Genomic DNA, 12,652 nt, shown 5'->3' on the forward strand with positions numbered 1-12,652 from the left:
GCTCATATGTGAAAAGTTTCTCATGACGTCCATTATTTCACACATTTAATTTAATTTAAGATCAGTATTTGTCAGCCTGAGAAAACACTGTGCAGATGACAGATGGTAATGTCAAGCTGTACGCTGTTTGACATGGATACACAGCTCACACTCTCCTCTGTGGTACCGACCTGGTGTTTTAAAGAGCTGGTCTCAGTTTAAAAGTCTGAGTCCTGCTGGTGCTGTGCTGCCCTCCACTGGCCCTCAGTTTACTGTGATGAGGAGAGAACTGGTGATGAGATAAACACCTGAAAGAGACATGAGGTTTCTCTACATCAGCACTAAAAAGCTTTAATTATTTTGTTGCTGTTGGACGTCGTCTGATCACTGATCATAAAACACAGATGCACTAATGTACTGAAACAAGCTGCTCTTATAATGATGAGCTCTGAGTACATACTGTATATATCACGTTGCAGTTTACACTGGTTTTAGTGAGTTTTTCCCACATTACAACTCTTAATGCCTGTTTCTATTGTACAGTTCTAGAGTTCACCTTTGTGACTGCTGTTTAAATCTTGTTAGTATCAAATTATTCAAGTATATAATACACTGTTAAGTGGTCTTTAAGCACCCAGCAATAATTTATGAGGACGGACAAAAGGTGGTGTCAAAGCACTGACTGACCTCATTACATGTTCATGAAGTGCAAGTTGATCTGCTCCTCGTGCCAGTTCTCCCACTGCCCAAACCTGATTTTACCCTCTCAACAGAACAGGTTACTCACATATGTCAATAATAGAGGTTATAAAAGCTGTTAGAGTAATGAAAAAGAACAGGGTTACCAGCTAAAGGCTCGTAGAGATGAGTCTGAATCACCATAAACTTCAGGTAGATAGATGAATAAGAAGTTAGGGTGAGGGAGAATCACATGTCACAGCAGCACTGTCAGAAAACAGAACAGAAAATAAACACAAATAGATCTCTAGCAGCAAAAAAGTGCAGGTTTATAAAACTTTAATTGCTTATTACCATGTTGACAGTTTTGTCCTGATGAAGATTTTCTTTTTCTGCTCAGATGGAGCGACTTCAGTCCAACAGGTGCAACCTGCTGACTCGCACTGATGGGACCAGGAAAGTAGTTTCTCCAGACCAGACGACAAAAACAGTCTCATTCCTCAATGGAGACATCAAACACATTTTGGAAGATGGGAAAGTGGTGAGCTCTGTGGCGTCCTCTGTTCATCGTCGGTGCTGTTTTCATAGTTCATGGTCTGATCAGACATGTACATGTGTGTTACAGGTGTATTACTACGCAGCATCACAGACAACACACACCACCTACCCAACAGGTCTGGAGATCCTTCACTTCCCCAACAAGCAGATTGGTATGAGATGTCTGGATGTTTCCATTCACTCTCTCAGCTCCCACTGTACATGAGTAGAGAACCAGTAGGTGAATGTAGTGAGACATTTAGCAGCTAAAAAGAAAGAAACTGAAAAAAGTACAGTATATGACTACAGCTCACAGTATAGTGTTTCTTTCATAACAAGTCTCCTTCTGTAAACAGAGAAGCGACACCCCGGGGGGAAGAGAGAGATCTTATTTCCAGACCAGACCATCAAGTCTTTGGAGCCCGACGGCAGCGAGAAGACAATCTTCCCCGATGGCACCGTCGTTCACCTTTCACCGTAAGACTGAAGTCACTGCTTTATATCAGGACTCGCCTCAGGGCGTCTGCAGGGTCAGAAAGGCAGTGGAACCGAGGAAGACTCGCTGTCGTTAAGGTGGCAGTTTACAGGTATCATCATAAATAAATAAACAACATCAGTACACCGGGAGGTAACCAGTAAGAAGACAGACACTGACATGATCAGATTTTGATATCAAACATTAAATAAATTATTTTTAGATGGGTTTGAATAACAACATTTGACACGAGGTAAAGATTTTCTAATACAACATAAAAAAGTAAAACCCTCCAGCACGGCTTCCAATGCCTGAGAAACTTTTTATGAGTTCATAGAGGCTTGAGAGGGAAAACTTCACTAACTACTGTTTACTTGAAATATTCCAGTTTATCTCAGCTGGTGAAGAGGAAAGTTTTGAAGTCTGGCGCTGTGGGATCCCAAATTTAGGGATAAACTTTTTGAGCCTGTATTTGTTTATATTTTGGCAAACTGGCACCATTAAAAGTTTCCAAATTAGCTATTAGTAGTTCCTGTGTGTGATTTACCCATGGGTGTACAGACGACTGTCGCTGGATTATTTTAATATCGAAGAAAACTTAAAAACAAGATGATTCTCAGGCATGTTCAAATACACTGAATCTGTGTGTTTAGATTTTAGTTAGTTATGACTGAAAATATATTTTAACACAGTCTGGAGTGAACAAACAGACTGAAATGAACATTATCAACAATCAGTATCAGTGATCTTTTAATTAAATGTGGTAAAATATTATTTATTTATGAACAATGATGATCAAAACTGCATCTTGAACCTACAAAAACATCGTACTGGGCCTAATCAGAACCCTGAACTTGTAATACCTGATTTTTTGGCCACTTGGGGGCAGCAGAAACAACACATTACTGACTTTAAGCACAATTTAAGTTGATATAGTGAAGTTGTTAGCAATCAGTTACAGAGCCAGCATTATCTTTGATGAATGTTTTGATCTCCACCTCCTCCTCAGGGAAATATCTGGCTCTTTAGCTGCTAAATGCTCCGCTGTGTTCACCAGCTAATCTCTGTTTGCCTGCTGTTTGGTGCTGAGTCACTATAAATTTCTGTAAAGCTGAGGGGAGCTGCTCTTTGATATTGTTTTGATCGTCCTCTCTCCCAGGTCCAGGTGAGAAGATGGTAGATTTCCCCAACGGTCAGAGAGAAATCCACACTTCCCAGTATAAGAGGAGAGAGTATCCTGATGGGACGGTAAAGACCATCTACCCCAACGGACGACAGGAAACCAAGTATCCATCAGGCAGAATACACATCAGGGAAAAGTTCAGAGTCACCGTCGCAGAATCTAAATGAACGTGTGCAGGTGAGACAGAGAGTCCTGTCTGTGTGTGTGTTTAGGGATATTTTTCAGAGCTCTGTAAACCCGCAGATATAATCATGCATCAACAATCAGATGTTCCTGCACCTTAACGAGTTACCTGATAAACTCAGAGATAATGTAGCACCGTCAATCCTCTGCTAGCTGACACACTCTTTAAGATGTTGAAGTGAAAAGTCTTAATAAATGTCAAATACTTTGTCTGCTCTTCACAGGAAAAAATAATTAAATGTGTTAAAACAGGAATCTAAATGGTTTGTTGAAAATAGTATTCCGCTTGTTTTAATAAAAATGATTGATAAGCAATATGACACACATTTCTATTTGCTGTTGTAAAAACTGTCTGGAAGATTTTTCTTTGACACGGCAGATGTGATGTGTTGTAAATTTCCCCTTTATTTGAAGTAGAAAGATAAACAAATCAGGGCCTAGCAATAAATTAAATGATCAGTTCACCTGGTCTGAGATCAGATAAATAACTTGTGGTGTAGGTTTCAAAGTATTGAACGTGGTTTAAGTTGATTTAAAGAGCTGACTGAGCAGTGGAGGATCCTTTGGCCCCCAGAACAGCGAATCAAAGTCTTCATCACTCTCCGTTTCCTTCTTCACCTCCTCCTCCGCTCTCCTCCACTTTGTCTTGTCTGATTGTCCTGAGGCCAGCCGACCAGTCAGCTTGTGAAGCTCCTGTACGACGCTCTTAACATTCAGTTTGTGCTGTGAGGCCTTCAGAGTCGCTGCATTAAACGGGAACGTCCGAACAAAGTCTCCAACTCTGAGTGGAGGGATATGTTGTCCATTCAGGGCCGTGGTTCCCTCCAGAGGAGTCCTCACTGGCTCATGACTCCCACTGTGAACCAATCACATTTGAATGGTTGGATGGTGACAGTGTAGTTTTTAGCATTTAACTCAAATTGTTCAGCTAAATACAAAGACAATGCATTGTGTTTTTTTTTTTTAACAAACTTAAATGAAAACACAGCAGTAGTGTACAGTATATACCTGTAAATGTTGGGGAGCTTCCAGGACACAGCTGAGCGCCTGAATCCCAGCCCCCTCTGTCGGATATCAGGTATCTTGGAGGAAACGTACGTCTCTCCGGAGAGCTCGGCCTCAGCTTCTGTTTCAGTGTCGTCATGGTTTGTAACCTCAGAGACGTGAAGACTCCTGTCATCCATCAGCCGCGGTGCAAGAGCTGGACACGTCTGTCTGTTTACCACCGACACGTTTGTCCTTGAATGCGGGCCGAGGATCAGGTTCAGGGTCCCGCCGGTGCGGGTTTTGGTAGCCGTGGTGGCATTTATCTTGTTTAAGTCAACAGGGGGAAGGTGTCTGCGGCAGTCAGAGACAAAAGCATGCTGTCTGGACTGTGTTTGGTTCATCCTTTTAGAATGGCAGAGAGTTTTTATCAGAGGGAGCGCCTGAGTTTGAGACGCCTGGATGCCTCTCGTTTTCTTGTGATATTTAGTTTCTTTAAACCTGGAGAGCTCAGGTACAGGGACATGTGAGGGCTGGTTAGTGTGGAAACAAGGCTGCTTGAGCTTCTGATAAGCTCTCTCTCTCAAGCTGTCAATCCATGTGTAATTCATCAAATCAATCAGATCACTAATCAGTCCTTTCTTCACTGTAATATCAGCCTGGCAGTCCAGAGTCAACGCGGGGCTGTAGTTGACCTCCAGAAGCCAGGGTTTAAACTTAACGTCGATGAGGATGTCGAAGCCAAACAGCTCCACACAGTTTGGACAGGAGGGGACAGAGGGGGCGATGGTGAGGAGGGTCAGAGTGACGATGTTGTTGATTCTCTGCCACAGAAGAAGCTCGTCGATGTCTTGGCTGTGGAGAAAATGCCTGAACTTGCTCATGGTCCACTTGCACCCCTGTCCCACTCGCCCTTTTTCGGTTTTGTAGAAAGGGCCGAACTTGTTGATGCTGGTGTTGGTGAGGTGGGCGTACAGGTTGTGCAGAGACGACAGGTTGTACTTCTCTGTGGCGAAACGCACCAGCCCTTCCTGGTGAATGTAAACAGTCAGCGGATGAAAGCTCTTAACGCACACGTAGATCCTCAGGTCAAACTTGTAGCCAGAGATCAGCAGAGGGTCACTGATATACCTCTGCACGATAACAGAGCAGTCGTACACCAAGTCCTTAATATCCTGGAAGATGAAGATCCCTCTGCCTCTGGACAGATCCACGGGCTTACAGATCCAGTAGACCGACGGTCCTCCAGTTAGACGCAGGTTGTTGTACTCAGTCAGGAAGCGGGTGTAGTCGTTGGGGAGGATGAAGGCATTGGGGCTGAAGTCGTAGAGAGATGACCCACATGTGGCTCTCATTCTCCTCAGGTTGCGTGCCAAACAGTCCTTCCAAAGAAACACAAATCATTCTTTTAGAGAACGATCCTTCCAACCAAAAACCTTCTTTTTTTTTGGTTTGGTAGTCTTCACAGATTCTACCTGCATTTCCTTACCAAGATAACATATCTAGTCACAGATCGCTGGGTCTAAGTTGGGCATAGATGCCAAGATGAAAGGCTTTTGTTTTTCAGGAGGGTTCATGGAGAGGCTTTGAGACCAGTTACCAGCACATTTACAACCATTAAGTTCCTAAACCAGGGTTGTTCCTGTACATTTATTTGGGTCAAAGCAATAATAAATCATAGCTGTAGCTTATTTGTAAAACAGGTGCTTCTTTTCATGCAAATCACCTTGCGTGTGATGCCGACTGTTTTGGGATGGTGGTTGAGGCGCTGCCACGGTAAGAGGTTGTGATATTCAGAGCTGCGAAACGCAGAGCCACGCCAGTACAGGTTCCAGTCCTCCACCTCCCGTTCGTCCTTATCGTATTCCTCCCATCCTCGCTCCAGAAGAACCTCCCTCACCACCTCTGGACCTCTGTCATGTAGTCTGAACACCAGGGATGCAGCCATGCGGCATCGTAAACTACAGATACAGCAGATATGGAGAAGAAAATGTAGATGATTAATATCAGAACGTTCTGGAAGCTATTTTCTAAATAGATTATTTACTTTTTGTTCGCATATACAATCCTGTCGTGTGTAATCTTTAAACCTTCACATTTCTCAAATAAATATGAATAACAGCTGCACACAGTTGAAGCTTACAACCTTAGAAGAAATGTAATTTGTCTTACCTTTAAATGCTGAATGCTCATTAACTAATGGTCGTGTTTTCTCTGTCAGGTAAATGAAGGGTACATGATACAGTGGGAGTGTTTCCTTTCAGCTCAGCTTGTGTACAGTGTAGCGTTGACAGGCGTCTGTTCTCCTGGCTCCTCCTACAGACAAAACCTCTCACACAAACAGAGACACACTGAGCTGGAGGTAGTCGTGAGACAGGTTTCTGTACCAAACAATGGTCGTCAGATGAATGAATGCCTATTGTTAGAACTGTTGTGTTGTTGCCTGCTGCTATCGTAGAGATAAACTGTTATAGTCATTTAATACAATAGGAAACTGAAACCGAAGGTGCTTCAATGCCAGTCGCTTGTTAACATAAAGTGTCTGTAACATCAGTGTATCAAATGAGATTGGTGTTATGAGCGAGGCGTCCACCTGAATCTGCAGTTCCAGCCTACATATAACATTTCACTCAGAAATATATCTGATTCCTGTGGTTTTAAAGCCAGACAGACGTTGTTTGAAACAGTTCATTTCTACCCTTAGATCTAACACACCTTTGAGCCATGTGTTTGCCAGGTATAAAAGAATAACACTGAGAACAGGACGTTTTAAATCATTTTATTAAATCTCGTGGCAAATGCAGGTAAACCTGCAGTAAGCCTGCTCCTGCTCATCCCATTCATTCATCTGACAGAAGAAATATTAGTGTTAGTATTGTTGAAATGCTGATTCATCAGAGTTTAATATGCATTTAATTATTTTTGTCAGAGGTTGTTACCACAGTGGTAGAGTCTGTTCAGCCTCTGTACGTCCAGCGGGCTGAGATGTGTCCTCTGACCCATCTGTCCTCCGCTCTGCTTGGACAACACAGTCGGACTTCCATCCGCACTGAAAAAAAACCTGCAACAGAAAAATATTTACTTTATTTATCCTCCCACAATTAGTCACAAATTACTCTGAAGCAATGAGAAGGGGTTAGAACTTACTGTCCATAATGCATTATGGAGTTCAGGTCGTACGGCAGGTTCAGAGTGTTTCCACTTTTCACCTTGAAATTCTTTTGTCTCCCTTTAAAATCAGAAATATTACAGATAATTGAAGGCACACGTGTCCATATGTGCCATACCACACACTAATAACACGTAAAATTTATATTTGTTGTTAGGTGAAAGCTGATTATTGTTAGTTAAACAGGGATATTCATGCTGTTTTCATCTGTGTTTCTGGTGTTTATGCTCCATTTTCTGAGACTCGTCTCGTCACTTTGGGATTTTAACAAAGTTTAGCAGCAGTTACTTATGGGAAGTTATGTTTGTTTAAGGCCACTAAAAACAAACTTAAGTAAACAGGAACATTAGACAGACATGAAGCAGGCAGAGGACATACTGTTAGAAAGTCTCTGTTCCATGACTCCATGAATTTCTAGTTATTAAAATTGTTATAAATGTCAGTGGGGTTTTGAATGAGGTTTTCTTACTTCTGAAGTTTGAGTTTCTCTTCACCTCTCTCTGCTCTTCTCTTTAAACTTTCCAGATCACACGCTCCTCTGTTATCTAGGTGAAGTTAATCCTTTTTTCCTCGTAGTGTTTCATCCTTTGTTTTGTGTCCTTTTGTTTTAACTCTTGATCTTTAACATACTGTGTGTGACACTCTGTTTCACCTCAGGCCGAGGTGGGATCAGCTGATCACCTGCTGAGCCCATTTGTAACAGAACAGAGATCAGTAAAGGACAAAGCGAGACAGATGCTCTGATGTTTACCCGGCATGATGCTCTGCCACTGCACAGTGATGTACTGATCCCGGTCCTTGCGGGTGTGTTCATGGTGCAGTCCCAGAGCGTGGATAATCTCATGGCAAAGGTTCCCAACGCTACACGACCGACTGAAATACACGGCCTGGGCTCCTCCTCGACAGCCGACAAACGACGCACAGCTACAAACCCAAAACAAAAGTTAAACAGTGAAGTGAACTGACCCTTTAAAAAAAAAAAAAAAAAAACAGAGACATCCCAGAATACATTGGTCACCCTCGGCCGTTCAGGAACTTCAGGTAGTTCAGCTCCGTGGTGTGTCTTTGGAAGCGAATACACGTGAAGTCTGATATCATTTTAAAGGCGGCGTAGATGTTTGACGCTCGATCAGCTGTTGAGAGTGAAAACAGAGAAGCTGCTGAGGTGGTCTCAACATTAGATCAGAGTTTGTTAGAGCCACAACAACTCACCCAGGTCATCACTGATGGTGAACGGTACGACCGCACCCGCCCACAGAGTCTGTACAGCGTTCCTGTCCTCCTGCAGACAGACACTCATCTCTTCATCACTTTGAACTACGTTTCCAGCAGTTTAATCTTAAAGTAGAAATCTGACTAATTCTGTTTCAACACTGTTTAAATGTCAAGTGATTTCCAGCCATGTTAACAAAAAGCTCTCCATCTTACCGGAATCAAAATGTCTCCCTCTTGGACAATCATGTCGTCTTGAAGCTCTAGAGTGTAGGATAATAAAAACCCAGTGTATTTATTTAGCATTGATTTGATTATTTTGTATTTCACTTTTTACCTTCTAATGTTTCTGCACTGGCTCTCTGTGGTGGATCGAGGAAGACAGAAACAGTCACACCTACAGAAGTTTAAATATTTCATTATAATATCTCAAACATTAAATCTGAAAAAGTCTTAAAAACCAAAGACCAACCTGGAGTAGGACTTGTTGCATTGTGGGTGTCGTTTAAAGGACCTGAAAGAGAAAAACATCCAATAATGATCACCTAATCTTAGATTAAAACAACTGTATGTTGTCAGGTATAAAACACACTGAACATCTACCTGTTGGAGATTCTGTAGAGGCCGTCTGTGGCACATCAAGCACAGAAGTGACAGTAACATTACCTTTGGAAATTAAAGGAATTCATCATAAATTATTCTTTTAGTTGTAGCAAACATTCAAAGAAAACAAACAGCACCAACCTGTGGTAGGAGTAGCAGCATCCTGGGATTGATTTAAGGGCGCACCACCAACTACACGAAAAAAAAAGAGTCAATAATCATCATTATTTATCAGGATATGTGATGTTTGAATGTGTCAGTCTGTACCTGTTGAAACGCAGATGAAAACCAGAAACCACATGATTAAAAAAAAACAGAGAGAAGCTGTGAACCTGAAGCCAGAGATCTGATAACTCAGTCACCATCAGGCGTCAGGTGCAATCACTTCACACCGATTATGACCTTTCAACCTTATCAGTGATTGGTTTATTCTGTGGAGACTTTTTCTCTCTGTTCCTGTGTCCGTAACTTTGCACACATTCCCACTAGAGGGCGCAATATGACACCTGAACAACTGTAGGCTCTCAGTGAAAGATGTGAATTTATGCCCTGAGTTGTGACTGTCAGGCACCGCTGCAGCTCTCTCCTGCCTCTCAATAAACTCCACCAGTAGATGTCGTAACTAGTTAAGGTTAGAGTAACGGGAGTTGAAGGGTTAGCGGTGGGTGAGGCTGGATTAGAACAGGATTACTCTGTAAGACAAAACTCGGGGCTTAAAGTCAGAGCCGGACTGTGAGTTAGAGGGAATGCTGCGTTCAGGTACCAGTGAGCAGGCATTAGTACCGTATATGTACACGTAAAGAGAAGTGCAGCACATCTATCGTTATAGGTGAATATCTGTGATTATAGCAGCAGGATGTTGATGAAGGATGCTGCATTCAGGTGTTTCTATTTTTTTATGTCGTTTTTTTGATACCATTATAGTTTATATAAGGGAGCGTGTCAAGAGTACATCAACTTAGTGTTAAAACTCCCTTCACTTCTTGCTTTGACCAGTTTGGACAGATGAAGTCTCAGAAAATAATGTACTAATGTTAATAATGTTTGTTTTTCACAGAACAAGGACTGTGGATTTTGTCCCTTATCACTTCCATTAAAAGAGCGTTAGAGAGGGATCTGTTTATGGTCAGAGGTTTGATTACAGCAATCAAAACATGTATCATTGACCATTGGTGCTTCAAGACAAACTGTCACTACTCAGTTTTCCCACAGTCCGTGAACGCAGCGTCAGCCACCGTCATGTGATGTCCTGTCATGTGGTGCAGTCACTTCCTACTGATTTGGTCCGGAGCAGACTGACTCTGCTGTATCATGTCGTCTTAGTTAAGGCTCCACAGACTGTACCCGCCGCAGCAAACATGTTGTTTCGGTATAAATCTAACCGCTGTGCGCCTCTGAAGCCGGGCCTCTGGTTCGTGGTCTGTCTGGGATGTTTGCTGGTCCGGTCCGGAGCAGGGGAGGACACCAGGACCAGCAGCACCACCAGCAGCAGCAGCCTGTGGTACCAGGACCTCTGCAGGTAACAAACACACCTCCGGCACCAACACTGCAGCTACGAACGCAATAATTCACGTCAATGATTACAGGGTTTCACCTCTTATCCTTTTATGTACAACGAAATCTAATTTAATTTAACAGATGTTTTATTTTTTTGTTGCCATTCACCCGGTATCACACGATCCTTGACATTATAAGGAGGTTTCCTGTTTATTTTGACTCACAAACAGTCGATCGGCTTTTGTTTCAGTTTTATTTCAACTTTTACATTTGATTTTCTCTGTTTTTTAACGTTAAAATCACCGCTAACGACGCTGTTAGTTAGCTACCATATCAACGAAAACGGTTTCTCCGCGCTGCTTGATAAGTTTTAACCAGCCTCGGTGTATTTGAATTAGCTCCCAAACTCGTTAATTAACGGCTAAATTTGCTTTTTGTCAAGCTAAAGTGTAGCCTAGCTTACTGCTAACATTATCTGTAAACATTTACATGTCATGTAACAGCTAAAGCTAACTGTTAGCAACGTTAAATCGCATGTTTTTGAAAGGGACTCTGGTATAGCAGATTTTACATAACACGAGACAGAGAAAGCAGTAATGTGTGTTTGAAGAGTAACTTAGTACATTCACTCAAGTACTGTACTTAAGTACATATTTTGGATACTTGTACTTGTACTTGACTTGAGTATTGCCATTTTTGGTACTTTTACTCCATTACATCACAGAGGGAAATATTGCACTGCTGTAAATGTTGATGATAAGCAATAATAAGCAAATTATTAGGCCTCTGTGACTGTTATACTGTTATATATTATATTATCAGATCAAACTGTTGGTCAAAAACAGAGTTGTCCTCCTTTTACTGAACTCTGTTTATGCAGCTGCTGTTCAAACATTGACACAGCAACAAGGCAGAAATGATATCAGGTAACATAACCTGTAGTGTCAGGCTGGTTACACAGTCACGAGAAACTTTTGGCAAACGGGAAGTAGACTTGTTGATGACGTATTATTCAGATTGTTCACTTATTTGAGATATTTTTAATATACTATAACCTCTGCTGCAAACAAACATCAGTGAATAAGCTCCAGCTGTTAATGCACAGTTTTACTTTTGGTTTCATGAACTCAAAAAGAGAAAATATGAACAGTAGTTGTCACATGTGCAAAACTTTTGGCCCTGTGAAGTCAGGACTTGGTTTCCCTCTCCCCTTTGGCAGAAATCCCAGCTTGTAAACACTTAGCTAAGAGGCTTTCTGACCTTGGTTTTAGGAATTTTCACCCACTCTTGCTGCAGATCATTTCAACCTCTGAGAATTTCTTTTGACTCTTTTGTCTCGTACACACATCATGTTTCAGATCCACCCACAGAGAAGTGGTTCATGGTGGATTTAGAGGTTTACTTTGGATCATTATCTCTTCTTTTCAGTTTCACTTTCCTGACTGACTGCGGAACATTTGCATCATGAATTTGCTAATATTGAATCCACTCCTCCTGTCTGTGCAACCCTTCCTGTGTTTCTGTCCATGAAGACATCAGTTGATTGACTAATTGTTGCATCTCCTATTAAAAATAATAGCTGCAGCCTTAGACTGTAGCAGCAATCACAGGTGTTCCTCTCTCACCGTTGTTACCTTTGTCAACACCTCAGTAAATCTGTAAATCAACAGTTCGTAAGAGTTTGTCTTCTCTCCTTCATCTCTTTTATCTCTTGTGTTGCAGTTATAAATGGAAAGCTGTCGACCGCGATAACAAAGTGAGCTACACGCTGAAGCTCTGCGAGTCTTCACCACCGACTGCCTGCGGCCCCGGCACCGCCGTCTGCGCCCAGACCCTCGGCACCGACACTAAAAAGTCTGTGGGTGAGTACAGGTTCACACCGAGAGGCTCAGAAGTTAGACTACACCACATCTTTTATGGGCCAGGTGTCGTGGCATCATGGCTGCCTGTCAGAGAGAGATACAGGATGAAGAAGATAAAAATAGAAACTGTTGTGGTTGGAAAGTTTGAGTAAGATTTTCTCTGGTTCTCTTCAGCATGAATAAAATTGCACGCTTGTTCAAATGCAGCTTTTATAGTAATATGATGGACTTGTTGACATTTTAAGAGTTAATGTTGTGTCATGGATTTCAGAGACTGTTTAAGTGCAGCT

General features: G+C 42.1%; 3 protein-coding genes and 1 non-coding gene across 4 annotated transcripts in view; 2 read left to right on the forward strand and 2 right to left on the reverse strand.

The window, feature by feature from the left end:
• Positions 1 to 1,064: 1,064 nt before the first annotated feature.
• On the forward strand, positions 1,065 to 3,355 carry si:ch211-140l13.3 (uncharacterized). Its single transcript, XR_007813599.1, has 3 exons — positions 1,065 to 1,198; positions 1,283 to 1,367; positions 1,551 to 3,355. It is a non-coding gene; the product is annotated as an uncharacterized si:ch211-140l13.3 (transcript).
• A 138-nt stretch (positions 3,356 to 3,493) lies between these two features.
• Positions 3,494 to 6,525, reverse strand: ttll2 (tubulin tyrosine ligase-like family, member 2). Its single transcript, XM_018687338.2, has 4 exons — positions 6,192 to 6,525; positions 5,746 to 5,980; positions 4,044 to 5,401; positions 3,494 to 3,891 (listed from the first exon to the last, which is right to left on the reverse strand). The coding sequence occupies exons 2-4, from the start codon at positions 5,965 to 5,967 to the stop codon at positions 3,558 to 3,560; spliced, it is 1,914 nt and encodes a 637-aa protein (XP_018542854.1). The 5' UTR covers positions 5,968 to 5,980; positions 6,192 to 6,525; the 3' UTR covers positions 3,494 to 3,557.
• Positions 6,526 to 6,782: 257 nt separating this feature from the next.
• Positions 6,783 to 9,402, reverse strand: LOC108890462 (hatching enzyme 1.2). The gene is made up of 12 exons (XM_018687335.2): positions 9,271 to 9,402; positions 9,145 to 9,195; positions 9,004 to 9,066; positions 8,873 to 8,914; positions 8,738 to 8,797; positions 8,617 to 8,663; positions 8,401 to 8,470; positions 8,207 to 8,321; positions 7,940 to 8,112; positions 7,167 to 7,248; positions 6,959 to 7,080; positions 6,783 to 6,867 (listed from the first exon to the last, which is right to left on the reverse strand). Exons 1-12 carry the CDS (start codon positions 9,302 to 9,304, stop codon positions 6,860 to 6,862), a joined length of 867 nt encoding a protein of 288 aa, XP_018542851.1. The 5' UTR covers positions 9,305 to 9,402; the 3' UTR covers positions 6,783 to 6,859.
• Positions 9,403 to 10,263: 861 nt separating this feature from the next.
• igf2r (insulin-like growth factor 2 receptor) overlaps positions 10,264 to 12,652 on the forward strand; it is a 32,324-nt gene continuing 29,935 nt past the window's right edge. Inside the window, 2 exon segments of the mRNA XM_018687313.2 lie at positions 10,264 to 10,522; positions 12,223 to 12,362. Coding sequence (XP_018542829.1) covers positions 10,362 to 10,522; positions 12,223 to 12,362 — 301 coding nt within the window. The 5' untranslated portion in view covers positions 10,264 to 10,361.

This window comes from Lates calcarifer, linkage group LG7_1 (assembly GCF_001640805.2).
Source record: "Lates calcarifer isolate ASB-BC8 linkage group LG7_1, TLL_Latcal_v3, whole genome shotgun sequence".
Taxonomy (NCBI): domain Eukaryota; kingdom Metazoa; phylum Chordata; class Actinopteri; family Centropomidae; genus Lates; species Lates calcarifer.